Below are 19,632 nucleotides of genomic sequence, written 5' to 3'. Positions count from 1 at the left end.
TCAAAGGGCAGATAAAGGAGGTAACCCCCTTACCCTCTCCAATAACTTGAAGATAAATGGTTGAAAATAATAAGTTACATTTCATGACTAAATAATAAGAAGTATATTTGTAGAAGTTACATGACATTTGTTTATTTTTCTTTTTCTTCTAAACTACCTTATTTTTCACCCCTATACAAGTGTAGTTCATTTGTAAAATTAGTCAAGTATATATACATAGTAAAATAAAGTGCATCGTTTCATATTCTTACATGCTTCCCAAAATCAAATCACTTCAAAAGAAAAACCGAAGTATCCATAGGAACAATGAAATATTATAATTGCAAGTTCATTACACAACAATATTAACGGCCAGTTTTTTCTGCACAAATCCCTTTCTCCAAAAAATGTAACTAATGAATCCAACTACAACTGGAGAAAGTAAATAAATTGCGGAAACTAATCTGAATTGAACCTCTCTACAATATAAACATAATCCAAAAGGATAGTGTACTAACACAAATCGGCAAATTATTTGATGCTATTCTTACTCTGCACAGAATGGATGTTTTCAACATTTTGATTAAGGTATGCGCATCTACTCAAGAAGCTTATTGCAGGTGCCTACACCAACAGCAGCAGCAAGATGCCATGCAGCATGAAGGTATGGAGTTTTAGGGAATAAATCATCGGCTATAAAAAGCAAACCACCCATTAATGATGACATTTTGTGCACTGTGTGAGCCGTTCTCAAGTCTGGATCTTTCAATGCCCTTTTAGCAAATGCTACCTGATTAAACAATATATTTCTTAGAATAAGGAAAGCATAATTATAAATTGGAAAATATTTAGTATTAAAGTATGCCTATCAGCCTATGCATATTTGTTGTGCTCGTTTGTTTCTCTAACAAATATATCTCTCGCTTTTTTTGTTGTTGTAATCGTGTTATAGCTGCGAAGTATTGAGAAATGACCAATCTCAGCCAGGTCTCCTCTCCCAACCACTTTTATTTCATCCACAAGACTCGAATTCGACACTTTACTTAAGGGATCAAAGTATAATTCCACTCAGAATGTAATATTGGTTATCTCTGGCATATTTTATTCAGTATGTTGTCAATTAGAAAAATAATTGAACAATTGTATAATATTCAACATAGAAACATTATCATTATGGGAGATGGTTATTGGGAGGAACACCTATTATTACAAGTATCATACTATCATTAGCATTATCGTCGCCACATCATCATCGTACTTAAACGATATGCGATAAGCAAATTATTGACCAGTATTAGTGGTTGTGGGGACAAATTAATCCTCCTGGATACCAACACTTTATATGACATATTGAATATTCAAAAGAATATACTCTCAAGACTAAAAGGTATTATGGTATATGACACTTCTTATAAGTTATACCTGAGCAGTTTAGAACATACTAGACAGATTAGTTATATTTTTTCAAAGAACATACTTGTTGTATGACACTTCTTCTAACCTTTCCATATTTGTTGTATTTTTTCAAAAGAATAAAAAAAAAATCTTCATATTGTGTTGTATATAGCTGGAAATGCTAATTATTTAATTTAACTTGGTATGTATGCTTTACCGGAGCAACATGATTATCTATGAAAGCAATGAACATTAAATTGCTATTTGTAGATATTTGAAACCAATTTACCTCCATCATCCCAGTGTGAATAACTGAAACCATTAATGGATTAACTGGAAGAAATGCTGCAGATGCCGCCATCAGCAACTTTGGGTTCTCATTTCTGATGGCCCTTGATAGACACTGCAGTATGATTTTATTAAAAAGATGATATCAAAGTGATTTCCTCAACCTAAATTATTATCAAATTAGGCAATTAAGAAAAATGCAAAACTTGAAATATAGGGAAAAACATATTACATTATGTTACTTAAGGAGATCGAGTTGCAAATCGAGTTGCAAATAGAGGAAAATGTAGATACGCTAAAATGCTATATGTTTAGTTAGCCAAATTTTTTTTAAGAAAATAACTTCCTGAGCAGTCAATTAAAAGAATTTCAGAATACAATTCTGAAAGATAAAAGGTGGAAGACAGAGCCATTGAATTTATGTAAATTTTAACAAGGCATCTTCTGCATATAATTTTCCAAAGTACATATGAATAAGGTGTGTAGATGAACCAATTAGCCAACACTTTAATGGGATAAATGAAAACAATTTTTGACAAATGAAAATTGGTCTAAGTTTTGTTTTAGCACATCTAAACCAATTAATAATTTAGCTTTATCCATATACAATGTATCACACATGCACAGAACATTCTGAATACACAAGTAAACTTAGGCATCAATTTTCATTTTTTAAATATCATAAAACATATATGAGACACTTGTCCCCTGCAGCAAAACAACATGAAAAGAACATTTCTATATTGAGTCAATGAATTAATAATAAACGCATAGCTGAACAGAAAACATAAACTCTCATAGTTCTCCTATCTATCCAGAGCCAGATAGATGGGTTGCAGCGACACATTTTCCAGAAACTTGGGAGTATATTCCAAATCCAGAATATAACAGATATAGTTGGGATTTTTCATTTTATTGAATAGTCTTTATTTATGTCTATGATAATGCTACTTACAACAGTTGTTGTAGCTATCATTGTGTAGTCAACCCATCTCATAAATTTCCTCAATTTCCCTCTTGAACAATGGTACATGCTTGAAGCCACTCCAACTCCAATTAATGAATTGGCATACATCTTAGAACTGAGATTCTTCCTACATTGCAAAATTATTCATAAGACAACTAGATGTCTTTCTAGCCAAATGAATTTAAGGTGTTTGGGGAAAATATTACCTGGGGGCATGCATTCCAAGAACTACAAAAGGAATTGAAGTAAGCACATTCGCAATTGTTTCAGCAAGATGTTGATCACCTAATAATGAGACGTGGCAATATATCAATTATTTACAATACATGAGTTTAGGTTATTCCAAGGAAAACAAGAAAACAACATCAAATGAAAAGAAAATTTGTTAACAGTACCATGACAACTAGTACTACAATGGATAGGTCTCAAGCATGCTGGTCTTTGTTGCCACACCCGTCTACACAACATATTCGTAATAGTCAGTTAGCATGAATGGTTTTGTAAATTTTCAATTCCCTTTATTGTCACAAAAAATTATAATCAACTAAAAACGATGCGCCATATTTGATATATATATATATATATATTTCACTCACTGCATTATCAGAAGCTGATTTGCTTCGGTATTTGAAGTTCCACCTGATGATGGATGAAGGCCTGCATTTTGATTAGTTTCTGTCAAAGAAAACGGTGAATGAGGCACCACATGGACCCCGTGGACACCCTCAAGGGCTCTACTGTGATTCAGTGTCCTCTTTTGACTCATGTGCTTGACTATCCAAGATGCAAATCAACACTTCAACTTGTGTGCCAGCAAGAAATTGCTGGCACCAGTTGGTTGAGATTGCTGTGTGCTTCACAATAATTCTGTGATAAAATCAAAAATAGAACATTTTCATTCCTTCATAACAAAAAATCTGATGCATATATGTAGTTTTAACTTTTATGTTTTAACCACACAAAAATTAGCATACAATCACAAATAACTGCTAGAGACAGCTCTATATAACAAATTATATAACCGGCAAAAAAGTCTACCATATTATGTTTAAAATTAAATTTAACTAGATGGCCTTCCAGAATTAGCTGTAATTAATTTTCATTCCATGTTACTGTTACCCTAACAAGTAACAACCGAGCAATAACAGATTATGGACACGTCAAATAATCTATCTGTCATGATGAAGATTATGTTGTCAAATAATCCAATGCATTCAAATAAGTTAGCACAATATTTAAGCGTCTATAGGAAAATCACAATGCAGCCCAATAATACCAGATATACGCTAGGTAATGAATATACCAAGCTGGATCCTCGGCATAATCAAATCACAAAATGTTGAGTTTAATTAGAGGGAAATAAAACAGGAAAATCAAAATTAAAGCCTTAATTAAACCCAAAAGTAAACCCTTAACTAACTCAAAATCAAATAGATTATTGTTGCACTCCAACAACAATAACAACATAAACCCTTATAATTAATCGAAATTCAACGACAAAAGCAGTTACAGCACCTTGCATCACGAATATTCAATTAATAGTAATAAATAATAGAATATGAAGAGAGAGAGAGAGAGAACCTGATGGAAAATGAATTAAATAAATGGTGAGAAGTAAAATGCAAATGAAAAAATGAGTAGTAATATATAAATTTCAGTTGAAATTTGTTGTTATAAGAAACAAAAAAAGGAAAAGGGAATAGAATAAGAGCGAGGAAGATGCTTAGTTAAGTAGAGAATCTTCCTCTTTCACTCCACGCATATTCGCCTCACTCTTCACAATTTTGAATGGCTCAAATTTGACGCACCAATCATTTACTTACACACATAATGTTCGACTTAATACTACCTTCTGTTGGGACCCTGCAATTCTTCATTTTCTTCTTTCTCACTTCAAGTCAAATATTACGACGCTACTTACCTAGAACCAAAGTTTCACACCCCAAACTCTACTTCTTAAATATATAAAAATAAAATAAAAAATTAATCGACATCAAGACGCTTACGATTTAGTCTAGAGACTCTAAGTATCTTAAATTTATTATATCTCTCCAATATTTCTGACACTGTTTAATAGTGATAATTTAATATGTTAAGTATCACTTGATCATTCGTGTATATTAAAAAAATATTGAAGTGATTAAAAATATAAAAATAAATTATTTATTATATAAAATATAAAAGTCAATTATCAATTTGTAAAAAAGGAGAGTAGACTATTCTTTTAAGGTAAATGTAAGGACTAAATTAAGAGTAAATGACAATTATAATGTTCATTGATGAAGAATGTATTCAATTATTATCAATTTATTTTGTTGTGTTTATGATTTTTTTTTTAAACAGTCAAAGTTTTTTTTTTGCCAATAAACAATATCATTCACTAAACTAGATAAAGAAAATTAAAGCATATGATAACATAATGTGTTAGAAAATTCTCAATCCACGTTTAAAAAACAATACAAGTCAACCAAGATTAAAGCATCAATAAGCTTTGAGAAGTCAGACTAATAACTAAATTCAAACATTCAAATAAACTTCTTCTACACATGATAAGTGGGTTGAAGAACACAGTCTTTAATTTTATTCAATTAGGAACTATTTATTTGGATTGTTTACTTTTTTTTCTCTTAGCTCAAATGAGTTGAAATATCCACCCACTCGTTACGTGTATGAATTGATTATGAGTTTATTTATTAAAACAAAAAAGTAATGAACTTCACAATACCACAAGTAATTCATATAGATCAGTCTTATTGCCACAAGTAATACCAAAAGTAGTGAGATGTGTTTTTTGTCATTGCCATTGTTTCCTTATTCTTTCAATTCTATAAATCAGTATTCACACTTTATTGCTTTATTGATTTTCTTACTGTTTTAACCTTCCTCAATCTTTAAACTACTTATGTCTTAACAATTCAATCATGTTATCATGTATTAGCAATTTAACATATATACATAAGAAACATTATCTAAGAGTCTGTTGTACTAACAAGTTTTATTTACCATAAAATTGGTGCTAATAGGCTGAACTGTTTCGGAATTAAACTTTGAAATAAATGATAAACTTTCAAATTGTTGTCTTTTTAGGTTTGAAGTTCACTAAGTTTGGAACTTCAACTTTTACATTACAAGGGCACTATGGTGTTGAAGTTGACTACTGAGACACTGACTCTGTGCTGAAGTAACACTGAATAACAGAGCAAGAATTGGTTCTGGTTTGAAGGATTTTTTGCAAAATGAATGATGTTTAACTAGGAGACATGCATATTCAAGATCCAACTCTTGAGTCTTGATGCTGACTATTTTCACATTGAAAATTATATCTTAAAATCATCTTAAGAGTTGAGTCTTGATCCAACTCTTGGTGACTTTCAAGGCCTCAAGCCAAATTACATTCAAGTAGGTAATTGTGAATTGTTTTGGATGTATTTGGCTTATCATGCCCTTATGTTTTGGATGTGGTCCATGCCTTTATGTTATCAACAATAATATTTGTAAAGTTGATATTATTTTACATTAATTCAACATCTCTTTTTTTTTTTTTTTTTTTTTTTTTTTTTTTTTTTTTTTTTTTTTTTTTTTTTTTTTTTTTTTTTTTTATCATTTACTTCATATCACATTACTAATATATCACATCATTAATATATCACATTAGTCTCTCTATTTCTATCTCTCTCAAAATGTATACAAGATATATGAATGGATCCTTATAATTTTTTCTTATGTTATCTATCTATTGGAACTACTTGTGGTATTGTGAAGCACATTACTTTTGGTTTTAATAAATAAACTCATAATTAATTTATAAACACAACGAAATACATTATTAAACTCAAACACAATCAATGTCTTAGTTAATAAAAGAATAGATTTTTAAACTAAGTCAATTGAAAACAATTCATAAAAATTGGATATATTCTTCATTAATGAACATCAGAATAGTCTTTGACTTTGACCACTCACTCTCAATTTAGTTCATATGTTTATCCTAATGCTTACAAATTGGTCTCGGGCTTATATATATTATATAAATAAATAATTTGTTTTTTATAATATTATCGTTGTGTGAAATTTGGTGTTTAACTGACTTGCTGTGTGATCAGTTGATAAGTTATTGTTTGATTGATTCTTCATTTTCTCATCTAATAAGACGATGTTTAAGCTAATTTGAACTTGAGACAATTATCCATTTTTTGATCAAGTGGTTATGTTGAGAAATGGACTATGTTTTTTAGTTGTGGGTTCCTAGACTACTTTAAAAAGTGTCTATTGTTAGAGGTTGAACTACTACACAAGAATGCATGAAAAGTAAATAAAAGAAAGCAATAAAAGAAAACGAAAAAATATGTAAAGACTTGTTTGATTGATTGTGTGTGTTGAATATAAGCTTTACAATAGGTATATATATATATATATATATATATATATATATATATATATATATTTAGAATAACTAAGTAAAATACACTAACATTGTTGGTCATGTTTTTGGCTCAATAACTACTATATTACATCATTTAAGATCATGGTAAACACCACTAATGCAATTACCTACTATGTCGGCTGAGTTACAATCTATTGTTGAGAGAGTGGATATTTCACTGCATTTGTCATTCAAAATGACCTTGGAGTCATTTTTATTCTCTTTGTCAACTCTTTTATCATACCATATATGTATGACCTTTTCACTTTGTCAAACCTATGTTGGAGTCTCATGGGCTCTCATCCAAGTCCATTTAGATTTGGTAGCCGCGCTTAGCCGATAGTCGATATAGCTATTAGTCGATTATGTGTCAGCTGATTCAACGTCAATTGTAATATGCATCTAATATACAAATATTTTCAATAAGACTTATAACAACCTCTAAGTCCATTTAAATTTGGTAGACGCATTCAAGCGTCAGTCGACAACCGAATTAACTGTCGTTCAATTTTACGTCAGCTGATTCCAACGTTAATTGATTATGAAGCAGTCGATAGTCAAATTATTTAATTTCAATCTAGGGACCATACATAATTTGACTAGTTAATTTTTTTATGTAAACAAATCACTTCAATATTTTGAAGTCCCCCAAGATTCTTCTATATTAGCCTTTCAATAACTTGAACAGCATTTTGATTTCCACAAATTATTTGAACACCATTTGGCATAACTTCTTTTGGAACTTTATGCTTAATTTGATGTTAAAATTGCCACTTAGCAAGTACAACTTGATATACAACTGGATGAGCATGATCTCCAAAAACATAATTTATTTTTCCTAGTTGGCTTGCCAAAACATGTTTGTTGAGTCCATTAAAAGTAGAAAGATACTACCTCATGCCCTACAATTGGTCCTGTCACCTAGTAGAATGCATATCAAACAGCGAGAAAAATCTCTGAAAAATAGGTGAACCACACACAATTTAATAGTTTAATTTTTATTGTAAAATTATTTTTCACATACACCTAATGATTTGTTATCACGAGATTTAATAGTATGACAATTTATGTCTTTTCAAACACATTAAAATGATATATGACAATACCTATATGAGCAAAACATTTTACACATAGAGTGAATGCAAATTAAACCTGAGGATGACATACAATAACAGAGGTGATAGTGATAAAACACAAGATTTTCAATAATTTTTGTGGTAAAATATTATAGTTAAGTGAAACTATTGATAGTTATGCAAGCTACTCCATGATTAATCTATTCGATATTTTTATTAAAATTAAAAAAATGAATAAAGAAAAGAGAAATAATAATAATTTTAATAAACTACTCTTTTTTTTTAATGAAATTATTAGATGATATAATTAAAAAAAATATCACATGAACAATATAAAATAACTATTATTTTGAGATATATATATATATATATATATATATATATATATATATATATTCGAATAGATCAATTATTGTGACCGAAGAGATTGAGTAACTCACTTAAAATTGCATGTTCCATTCATTTTAAGATCTTCGCAAGCTTTTCTACAACATTTTCTATGACTCTCTATTTCTCACCTCATTTCCTTTTCTCTCATCCCCATTTTTTATTTTAACCATATAACTTTATTTAGATGCAATATTGCAGCAAAAGATTTAAGGAATATACCTCTATTGTGCTTCAGTCACGCTTGTCTGCCATTTTTATTGTTCTTTGAGAATTTATAAGATATTACCTTTTTTTGCAATGTGAGGACCTGAAAAGGAAATTTCTCTTTTTGGGATAAGGAAAATTCCTCTGCAAGTGGTGGAAGTAGTAAAATCCCCAAGTATATATTCTTTCATTTTTTTGGACACGTGTACATATTCTTTTAACAGCTAGACAATTAACCTATGTATATAATCTTTTACTATTAAATTACAAATATTCATCTTTAATTAAAACGACATTAATCAACGTAGTTTAACAATAGATGTGAGTATTGTTTGACAAAGTAAAAGTCGTATTTGAAATATTTGTACGGTTTAATTGCAGTTTTGGTCCCCCTATTTTAGCTGAATCGCGAAAGTAGTTCCCCCATTTTGTTTCTCCCCAGTTTTGGTCCCCCAAAGAGAATTTTGGTTCAAAACTTCATGAAATTTCATTTTTTTTGCATTTATTTAAGTCACGTCGTGTCTCAAGATCTCATTTGCAACAATTATACCTAAAATATATGATCATAAATGGTGAAGTACGGCTTTAAAAAATAAAATTTCATCAAATTTTGTACCAAAATTCTGTTTGGGGACCAAAACTGGAGAAAAACAAAATATGGGGACAACTTTCGCGATTCAACTAAAATAGGGAGACCAAAACTGCAATTAAGCCTATTTGTACTATCAAAAATCCACTTTTGCGAGTTTAACAAATTTATGGATAAATTTGATAGTTTTACTCTGATCAATATGTAATATAAAAACTGTACCAAAACCAAAACTAATATAATCAAAAAAGAGTTCTTTTGGAGATTGGGTCCTATGCCTATTGCAAAGCCCAGTACCATATGTTACCAAAAATAAATGGTAGCTTATTTCTTCGCCAATATTTTCTTAAAAGCTTCTTACACATTTAAATTGATCAATTTGAAGAGAATTAAGTCCAATAGCATATATTGATATATAGAATCTGATCTTCAAATATAATAAATAATTAGAAGTAGTAGTAAAATTCTCTACCACTATTTAGTCAAAAAAGAAAAATCTCTATACTACTATAAATATATGTAGCAGCAGATTAGAAAGAATACCATAACTTAATTAAGCTCAAAATTTAAGAGGAATTTTGTGTTTATTTGATTGAAGTGATGGCTCAAGTTTGTTTCCTTGAGGCAAGTATGCAACTCAAATCGTGTCCTAAAAAGTTCTATAACTTCCTCAAGAGCCAAAGCCAAGACATTCCAAAAAAAGCAGAGAGTGAAAACGTGCATGGTGTTGAGATTCACAAAGGGGATTGGGAGACTCCTGGCTCTGTCAAGATTTGGAAATATACCATAGGTTTGTTTATTATTATTTATCGTTTTTCTTGGTAAAAATAATAAAATTTTCAAAATTTCTTACAAATATTTTTAAAAGATTGTTATTTAATTGGTAAGAAATGATTAAATTATGAATACAAATGAATAGTAAAATTGGAAGAAAATATGTTACACAAAAACTTGATATTCTTTTATATACAAGTAGATATTTTAAAAATATTAGTTATTTATTTAACTAAAAATAATAAAGTTATAAATAAAATAGTTTAAATAAATAGTAAAATTAAAAGAAGAAAGACACACCAAAACTTATTTATCCCTTTAAATGTAGTATAGATTATTATTATTAATATTATTATTATTATTATTATTATTATTATTATTATTATTATTATTATTAAATATGGACTCGTGCATCTCTCCCAATGATAATTAGAATTTTGGTTGGTCACAATCTGAGAATTAGCCCATTCAATTCAACCTACCTGTATGATTGAGTCATTATTATTTTATCACTAGCGGAAAGAAGGATATTGTGTTTCATATATGTGCTTTTTATTGTATAATAATAATTTTATGTTTTATTTTAATTTGTTTATTTTTGTTTTATTTTAATTTGTTTATTTTTGTTTTATATATATCATCTAAATTTCAGCATTAATTTGTATGTTATATATTTTTAAATTTTAAATTTGAAAATGTTGAGTTATTATGGAGTGATAATGATGGTGTTGATTAAGTTTAAATTTAAATTTTAAAAAAAGACACTAAATTCATTAGGAAAAACTTGTCCAGAAAAATGTTCGATCAAAAGTAGGAGCTGTCTTTATTATAATATATATATATGATTTTTTTTTAAATCTACTTCAGCCATTCTTTTTTATTTTTTATTTTTGTAGAAAAAAATATTTTTATATATTTGTTGTTTTAAAAATTTAATGCAACATTAATTATTGTTTTATTTTTTTGACGAAAATAGTTGTTTTGTTAATAATATCATAAATTATTTATTTCACAAAAAAAATAAGTTCAGTGAGATAATAAATAATGTTAAAAGGATGTTATAGAAAAAAATAATAGTTAACTTCATTAAAAAGGTCACATACTTTTTTTTTTTTTTTTGACAAAAGGCAACAAAATTTATTGTTTATCATTGTATGTGTAAATAAATCATAAATAAAAATAGAGGAATATCATATGAGTTTGTATAAAAAGTTTTATATTGTCACTATATCATAATTATTCATGTATACGACTTTAAAAATAGTTATGATAAATGTCAAACATCTCAGATAATTTAATAATTATAATTAATTGATAATGTAAAAACTATTTACGTCTAGAATGTATAAGAATTAAATTGATATTATATATCATACAAATTGTGTAGGTGTCTCTTTAGAAGTTATAACTCCATTAAATTTGCAATTTTATAATTTCTACATTGTTAATTTATGCTCAATATATTGTAGAAGGAAAAGAGGAGATATTCAAGGAAAGGATTGAAGTGGATGAAGTGAACAAGACTATAACTTATGTTGCGGTTGGAGGGAATGTGTTGGATTCGTTCAAAAACTACAAGGCCATCGTAGTGGTTGAGAATGGAATTTTCAAGTTGAGAATAGAATACGAGAAGCTCAATTATGATACCCCACCTCCAAAGAAATACCAACAATTTATCCTTAATATTGTTAAAGATCTTGATGGAAACTTAGTTAAAGCATAATCTAAGTCTAAGTCCGATATAAGAATAAGACTATCAAAATAATCATCTTAAATATTCAAATAAATAAATTTTCTATTTAATGAAAATATCTCATGTGATTCTATTATGAATCAATAATCGTATAGATTTTATGGTATTCAATTCACAAACTAATAATACTTAGTAATTAGTTAAGAGGAGGAGGAAATTGTTAGTGTCAATCAACCTCCTCCATCAAACTATTTTGATGTCTCAATAAATTTTGGTGTGTATCGACTTATGTGATAATCAAGACAAAATCATGTATTTGAAATTTAGTTTGTTAATATATTTTTGACAAATTATTAGTAACTATTTTAAGTGTGATATATTTGCATTTGTTCTATTTTTATTTTTCTACAAGCAAATATTTGACTAATTAGATAATGTACATTGAAATATTCAAACCCATTACAAAATAACCAACTACAACAATTGAATAGAAGTGTTAAAAAAACTAAAGAATCCAACCACAAGAGAATCGATCTTAAATGTTTTTTAATTGAATCAAATGTTTTTTAATGGAATCAGTATAAAATTGAGAACCTAATAGTATTTAATTACAAAAACAATTTGTTAATCAAATTGGTTTTTAAAAAGTAAAATCGAACTATAACTAAACTTTGAACTATAACTTGCTTTAACTACAAATTTAGAATCAATTTAGATTCGGTTTTAAATTCATAATTCAATTTTGTCTAATGGGCACGAGCACCTATCCTTTGTATGAATTTAAAATAATGAGAAATATTTTGCCAAAGAAAGAAGTTGAGTCTATCTCTTGAGTACTAAAGAATAAATACGTAGTGAATACTTTATATCTATAATTTAAAATATTATAGTGGCATTCTTCGTCTAGTTTTAGATGGACGCATGTTGGATGGGCAAAAAAATTTCATAATTAAAAAAATTCCTAAAAAGAAAGTCTTTAATACTAAAAAAAATCCCTAAAATTTTGTAGACATAGTGGCTTATAGGTCCACTCTTTCAAAAAAAAATTTGACAATTTTTTTTTAGAAATAATTTTGTTGATTTTTTTATCGATAAAAAAATTTTGATTTTTTCAATAAAAAATAATTTACAATTTTTTTATAATTTGAGAAAAAAATAATTTCTCACAAAATATTTTGAAAAAAAATAATTTAAAGTTTTCCAAAAAAAATATTTAATTTTCTTTTATATATTTTTTCAAAAATAATAAATTTTGAAAATTTTTTAAGAAAAAAAATATTAAAATTAATAAAATATTAAGGACTTATAAAGTCCTGCTTAAGTCCCATGAAATAGTAGGCCGGGATTTAAAAAAAATTATTTTGATAGAGATCTAATATTAGGGACTTGATAAAAAAAATGTGTTAAAAAAAATATTTAAAAGAGGTGTTAGAGATCGAGGTTTTTTATGTTTGCTAAACTGACCTACATGAAACTCACGTTTAAGATTTTTTCTAAAATTATTTTTGTAGTATTTTATTTTCTTCTTAAAACATCTTTTAAAAATAATTTGAAAATAAATTTTTAAATAAAAAATTGGTTTAAATAATTTATTTTAAAATATGATTTTAAGTATTTCATTTATTTGCTATATTTTCTTTTGGATACTGAAATTTTGAAAAAATAATTTAAATGAAAATTTATTTTGAAAAATTCTTCATAAAAATTATGTTTGAGATATACCTTTTAAAAAAAAAAGTTATTTTATCATGTTAAAATCTCTAATAATAAATATATAAAACATTGAATGCTAAAATTACTTTTTTTAATTGATAACAAGTTAATCTAAAATAATTTCTATTATTTTTAAATAAAATTTTATAAAAATCATTTAAAAAAATATAAAATCAAAATCATATTTTAAAAATTTTAAACAATCAAACTTATTTCAATAGTAAACATCACGTGCAAGATTGTGTTGTATCACACAAATATGAAAAGAAAAATTATAAAAAATATATGTCTAAATTTATGTCTACATGTCATTAATTAAATTTAAGACTTATTTTAAAATAGATAGATTTTCAAAACCTACAAGAAAGAACCATGTCACGATAGAACAAAATCAAAGATGCAAACCTTTAGAAGAATATATATAGCTAAAATATATTTAAGGAGGCAAAATAAATGTTTTTTGTACACATCAGTATTCAAAAATCTAAATTGACTATATATAACGGAGCAATATATCTACTGCTTATGTCATATCAATTACTCTCAAAATTATAAGGTTTAAAAACTAAGTAATATAATTTCCCCTCAATGGGCAAATAATCTTGGTTTTAATATGTAGACAACGTTGTTTGTCTCTTCAATTTTTTTTTTTTTTATAGTTATGTGACATCGTGTGTCGATATTTTCGGACATTTTCTATTTTATTTGCTACTTTTACTTGAGTTATTCTGAAAGTTTGTTTGTAATTATGACCATAAATTTTCGACATATCTATAGTCTATTATAAGGTGTCAAATTGTACATTATGGTTTTAAAGCTTTAAGATCTCATCTAAATATGAAACAATAATTCTTGAAGCTAACTTAAACAAAACAACAATGTAAAAATCTTGAATACTACTAAGAAGATATTATGTCAATTTATTAACTTCTATAGATAACTGCATAAGATAAATTACACAAAGTAGTCACTATTTAGGATTAGTCACACTACATTTTACCATCACATATATAAAACTAGAGCTAGCATATATAAAGTCTCACTACTTTATATAATTTATAATATAATATTACGACATCATTTCGATTTATCCAAAATTCCACCAAACGAGATAAGACTTTGTTGATTGTTGTTGAATGAAACGTCCACCTTAAAGTTGTATACCTAATAGACCTCTACAACCAGGAACATCCACCCACTCAATTTCCACAACAAGTTCTCCACTCTCAACATTTTTCAATCTTAGAATCATTTCTTGGACAATGCTTCCATTTTTCCAAACACAACTACTCTCTTCAGCAAGGCAATTAGTCCTATTTGGTATAATCCTCTTAATTGCACAACCATTTGGGAGAGAGGACAACTTCATTTGTACACATTCAACATATGGTTTCAAGTCTACATCTGCATTACCCATTTTGTCATCCACAGAGAAAGTGTCTTTGTCATAAACTGTCTACAGAGAGAAACAAAATGTAAGGCCATCATCAACAAGTAAGAATCCAACTTTTCTAGAGATACAAAATAAGACTATATATGTGTTGGGGAGTCCGGGGGAGCCGACATTCAGAATGGGTTAAACAAGGATTCATAAGAGACTTAGACACCACATCTCAGCCCAAAACCTTAAGGCATTAGGATTATGAGTCATTCTCCTTATATATCCAATATAGTGGTCAATGTGAGACTAACCACTCATAATTGAATTCCAACAATATGTTCGATCCAGAAATTATGTTTAATTATAAACTTTAATAAAATACATAATCTTGTGAATAATCATATGATTTAGTGGTTGATTTTCTATAATTGGCTATATAACTTGCATTAGAGAAGTCAATTTTATAAATAAATTATTTGTAATGGTAAGTTAGTTTGCTTACCAAATGTATTGGAGTTTTAACATCCCTTATAGAAAGGGTTAATTCTTCATTCCACTCAGGGTTGCAGTTGTTTTTCACTACACGAGTCTTCAACTTCTGCATCAATAAACAAAATACTCTTTAGGCCACTTGATTTAATATTTTATTTAGAAATAAATTATTTTACGTTAATTTATTTTCAAATACTAAAAAAATCAATTTTACAAAAAATTCATTTAATGTTAGTTTTCATCTATGTAAAATCAAACACAATCTAAAATTTGTTTGAATCCCCTAAAAAATGGTGCAACCGTTGTAAAGCTACCGTTGTAAAGCTGAATCAAATAAATTGACAAATTAAATGTAAATTTCATTGTAAATATTTAACGAAGTTGGTGATAATATTTGACATTTAATCTAAATTTTGATCGAAAACATCATTTCTGATCAAGAAAAGGATTAAAATAGTGATCTTTCTAAATTCTAAAATCAATCTAATTCATAAAAACAGCTTAAACAAAAAGGATAGCAAGGTTCGAACCTGTTCACCCATGTTGACAACAACATAAGGATCACTAGAATTGGTATCACGAATTGCAAGATCAATACCTCTTTTAATACGAAGTTTGAGAAGACCAAGAATATTATTATCCATCGAATCCAACACACAAATTGAATAAATTATCACACGGATACGAATATGAAGTTTATGGAACTTCTTTCGGAGTTAAAATAGAAAAACACAATTCGCAACAAAAAAATAAAATAAATAGAAATCACAACAAACGTGTGCTGAAAACTGAGAACCACAGAACACTACAAAACAGAAAAATGGACCCTACTAACAGAATCTTAGTACCTATAATAATTATGTTACTGCTTTTTGCGTGGTCGACATAAAATGTCAAAACAAAACAAAAAAATGTGTCGACATCAGTTTTGGCAGTTATGAATTGAGAATTAGCGATCCTAATTCATCCAAACTGTTCTCTCTCTCTCTCTTCCTAACCTCTCCTTCCCTACATACTTGCTGGATCGCAAATATCCAAAAAAATCCTTCTAAGGAAAATATATTTTATCTTTACTATAGTGACTTCAATATTAATGTTATAATGCTTGAAAGAAATTAATTTTGACATAAATCAGTAACATATTAAACAGTTTATATTTATGTAAAAATATAATTTTTAATTTAATAATCAAATTTATAAAATGTGTGTCGACTAAAACGTTATTGAACAGTATTACATTGTTGTAAGTTACACGTTATACCGCTCGATAGTGGTTTAAATAATGCAAATTTACGAAATCTACAGTTATATTGAAAATTTATATTATATAAATTATTTATATAAAATTTTCAAAATTTTAAAATTGTTTGATATGTTATGCAGTTATATCAAAATTAACGTTTTATGTGTTTTTATTAAACGTCGTTACTTTTGATGATTCTCAATAATCTATCAAATGATTTTATATTTGTGTAAAATTTTACATGGATGATTCGTATGATAGAGTTCAATTTGAAATAACTAGCCAATGGAGTACTAGAAAGTTTACAATTGCTCATGTTGAACATCTCTAACACATTTTCAATATAATTGTTGAGACAACCACAATTTATCATTCTTTCTATCACGAGAAATTCTCATGCCCAATATTCGATTTGTAGGATCCAAATCTTTCATTGCAAAAAACTTTCTCAAATTTTTCTTTATAGATTGAATCTTCTTATTGTCATGATCAACAATCAACATGTCATCCACATATAACAAGAAAATGATATAATCAACATCAGATAATTTTACGATACTCATGTTTCTCCATGAAATAATCGAATTTCTTACACTATTGTCTCGGTGCTTACTTGAGCCAATACAAACTTTTCTTCAATTTGCACACAAGTTGCTCTTTACCTTTGACTTCGAATCTCTCAGATTATTCCATATATATCTCTTCTTCCAAATCGCCATGAAGAAATGTTGTCTTCACATCAACTTGTTCAACTCTAGGTTCAAACTAGTTGTTAACCCAAACATAACTCAAATTGAGGACATCTTCACCATAAGTGATAAAAAAAATTATTCTAAGTCAATACATTTTCTCTAATTAAAACCTTTCACAATCAATCTTGTTTTTATCTTGGTTGAGAACTATTCTCTTCTTCCTTTATCTTGTATGCTCATTAGTTCTTAAGTGTTTTTCTTCCTTTAGGAAATTTTACTAACTCAAATGTGTTATTCTCGTGCAAGGAGTTCATCTCTTCTTGCATGACCTTAAAGCCTCTTCATAGTACTCTGACTCTCCACTATCAGTTATAATGACATACTCATGTGGAGGATATTGTTGAGAGGGTTGATGTCCTCTAATAAACCTTCTCAATTCAGACTCAACTGATGGCTTAGGTAGAACCTACTTATCTGGCTCATCATGGTGAAATACATGGTCTTTAGTTACATTCTCATCATCTACTTGTATATCTCCCTCATCAATAAAAATTTTAGTATGAGGCTTAGACAAAACATCAATGTAACTATTGGAATTTGGTTTATGTTTATCAACTTTATCAAAATCTTAAATAGTCTGGTCTTCGCAAAATATCACATATTAGCTTTTGATAATTTTCTTATCAACTAGATCGCACAATCTATAACCAAATTATTCATCATCATAACCGACAAACACACACTGTATGGATTTACTATCAAATTTGGACTTCTCATCTCCTAGAACATGAAGAAAATATTTGTAGTCAAACACTCTTAAATGACGATTAGAGACATCTTCCTCCATCCACACTCTAAAATAACGATAAGAGACATCTTCCTCTATCCACACTCTATTTGGAACATCACCATAAAATGGAATAGAAGGAAAAAGATTGATAAAATCCATTCCATTTTTCATTGTTTCACCCCAAAAGGATTTCGATAATTTAGCATGAGAGAACATACGTTTGATTATGTCATTAACCGTATGATTCATTCTCTCTGCAACACCATTATGTAAAGGTGTTTTTGGAACTGTCTTATAAAACATGATTATGTGTTCTTTACAATACTCTTCGAACGGACCTCTATATTCACCATTGTTATCTGATTGAACACATTTCAATTGTCTTCACTTTTCTCTTTCAACACTTGCATGAAAGTGGTTGAAGACTCCTAGTACTTTGTCTTAGAATTCAAAGGAAAAATCTACATTTTTTTTAGAGTGGTTGTCAATAAAAGTAACAAAATATGATACACCATCAATAGATTTACTATCCATCATACAAACATCACTATGAACTAAACCGATAATATTTTCCCTCCTATGAAGATCAATATTATGAAAAGAAACTTTAAGTTATTTTCCAACAAAATAATGAGTGCAAGTATTTAAAGATGTACCTTTCACAAAGAAAACTTTTCTTTGCAAGCATGTTAATTTATTTCTCACTCAATTGACCAAGTCACATATGTCATAAATCATAAGAGGTATCTTCAATTGCATCCACTTCTTTCTTGCATAGCTTCTAGGCATCCTATAGAGACAAGTAGAACTTTGCTCTTTTGCTACCACTTGAGATTGTTTGGTGATTTTACATATACCACCAAAGTAAGTGTGATAGCCTTCAATATACAATGTTTTCACCGAAATCAAGTTGAGACGAATATCAAAAACATGTTTCACATTCTTTTATTGTAGCCTACATCCAATATATGTTTCAACCTGAATATCTCTCATACCAATAATTTTATATACTTAGTCATCTCCCATTTGTATCGTGCCAAAATCATCATTGGACTTGTCCCACCATTAGACAAATGCTCTTCAGAGTTTCATGTTCAGTACCCCACCATTGAGTATTTTTCTGAATCACGTTGCATTTGCAATGAACTGTCATCACGTACACGTGACTAGGTTCAGACCAACAATGCATGCATGAATGTCATCACCTTAGTTAGTAACAAAATAGATCACTCAACCAGAGCGTCCAAAACGATTCAACTTTGTCCTAAACCAACCTGGTTTAGACACAAAGTCATCACCTTGAATAACCACCTGTTACCAATAAAAATACACAAATTACTTAATCTCATAATATTATTCATAGACATGTAATTCATATCTAGGTAGTTAATCTCAGATAGCGATGCGTCGCGACCAACCATAAACGTGGGATAGCGGGATATCGCGTTTTAGGATAGGCGAGATAATTGCTACTTTTTTAAAATACTTACATGAATAATATTTTATAAACCTATATTTAATGCAAAATTAACAAATGACTCAA

General features: G+C 28.3%; 3 protein-coding genes across 5 annotated transcripts; 1 reads left to right on the top strand and 2 right to left on the bottom strand.

The window, feature by feature from the left end:
* Positions 1-292: 292 nt before the first annotated feature.
* On the bottom strand, positions 293-4,620 carry LOC101498273 (uncharacterized). 3 transcript variants are annotated; one of them, XM_012715153.3, is made up of 7 exons: positions 4,479-4,620; positions 3,226-3,496; positions 3,025-3,086; positions 2,836-2,914; positions 2,618-2,756; positions 1,664-1,777; positions 293-769 (listed from the first exon to the last, which is right to left on the bottom strand). In XM_012715153.3, the coding sequence occupies exons 2-7, from the start codon at positions 3,393-3,395 to the stop codon at positions 578-580; spliced, it is 756 nt and encodes a 251-aa protein (XP_012570607.1). In that variant the 5' UTR covers positions 3,396-3,496; positions 4,479-4,620; the 3' UTR covers positions 293-577. The 3 variants fall into 3 exon arrangements, with proteins under 3 accessions (XP_012570607.1, XP_073223961.1, XP_004498290.1); XM_073367860.1 differs by lacking the exon at positions 4,479-4,620 and adding an exon at positions 4,211-4,446; XM_004498233.4 differs by lacking the exon at positions 4,479-4,620 and having other exon boundaries at positions 3,226-4,129.
* A 5,220-nt stretch (positions 4,621-9,840) lies between these two features.
* Positions 9,841-12,155, top strand: LOC101497947 (MLP-like protein 328). Its single transcript, XM_004498232.4, has 2 exons — positions 9,841-10,101; positions 11,555-12,155. Exons 1-2 carry the CDS (start codon positions 9,912-9,914, stop codon positions 11,806-11,808), a joined length of 444 nt encoding a protein of 147 aa, XP_004498289.1. The 5' UTR covers positions 9,841-9,911; the 3' UTR covers positions 11,809-12,155.
* Positions 12,156-14,385: 2,230 nt separating this feature from the next.
* On the bottom strand, positions 14,386-16,270 carry LOC101497615 (protein C2-DOMAIN ABA-RELATED 9-like). Its single transcript, XM_004498231.4, has 3 exons — positions 15,895-16,270; positions 15,375-15,470; positions 14,386-14,947 (listed from the first exon to the last, which is right to left on the bottom strand). Exons 1-3 carry the CDS (start codon positions 16,006-16,008, stop codon positions 14,642-14,644), a joined length of 516 nt encoding a protein of 171 aa, XP_004498288.1. The 5' UTR covers positions 16,009-16,270; the 3' UTR covers positions 14,386-14,641.
* Between the last annotated feature and the right edge of the window lie 3,362 nt (positions 16,271-19,632).

This window comes from Cicer arietinum, chromosome 4, assembly GCF_000331145.2.
Source record: "Cicer arietinum cultivar CDC Frontier isolate Library 1 chromosome 4, Cicar.CDCFrontier_v2.0, whole genome shotgun sequence".
In the NCBI taxonomy this organism is placed as follows: domain Eukaryota; kingdom Viridiplantae; phylum Streptophyta; class Magnoliopsida; order Fabales; family Fabaceae; genus Cicer; species Cicer arietinum.
The sequence above is the reverse complement of the archived record's forward strand: the minus strand, read 5'-3'. Positions and strand labels throughout refer to the sequence as shown.

Excerpts from the sequence above, each read along its gene's own strand:
- LOC101498273 (XM_012715153.3), bottom strand. The coding sequence starts at position 3,395 with ATGAGTCAAAAGAGGACACTGAATCACAGTAGAGCCCTTGAGGGTGTC. Across the intron at positions 2,915-3,024 it reads TTGTAGTACTAGTTGTCATG|GTGATCAACATCTTGCTGAA; the intron begins GTACTGTTAACA and ends TCTCATTATTAG. Across the intron at positions 770-1,663 it reads TTCACACTGGGATGATGGAG|GTAGCATTTGCTAAAAGGGC; the intron begins GTAAATTGGTTT and ends TTGTTTAATCAG.
- LOC101497947 (XM_004498232.4), top strand. The coding sequence starts at position 9,912 with ATGGCTCAAGTTTGTTTCCTTGAGGCAAGTATGCAACTCAAATCGTGT. Across the intron at positions 10,102-11,554 it reads GATTTGGAAATATACCATAG|AAGGAAAAGAGGAGATATTC; the intron begins GTTTGTTTATTA and ends AATATATTGTAG.
- LOC101497615 (XM_004498231.4), bottom strand. The coding sequence starts at position 16,008 with ATGGATAATAATATTCTTGGTCTTCTCAAACTTCGTATTAAAAGAGGT. Across the intron at positions 15,471-15,894 it reads TTGTCAACATGGGTGAACAG|AAGTTGAAGACTCGTGTAGT; the intron begins GTTCGAACCTTG and ends TTATTGATGCAG. Across the intron at positions 14,948-15,374 it reads TTAAAACTCCAATACATTTG|ACAGTTTATGACAAAGACAC; the intron begins GTAAGCAAACTA and ends TTCTCTCTGTAG.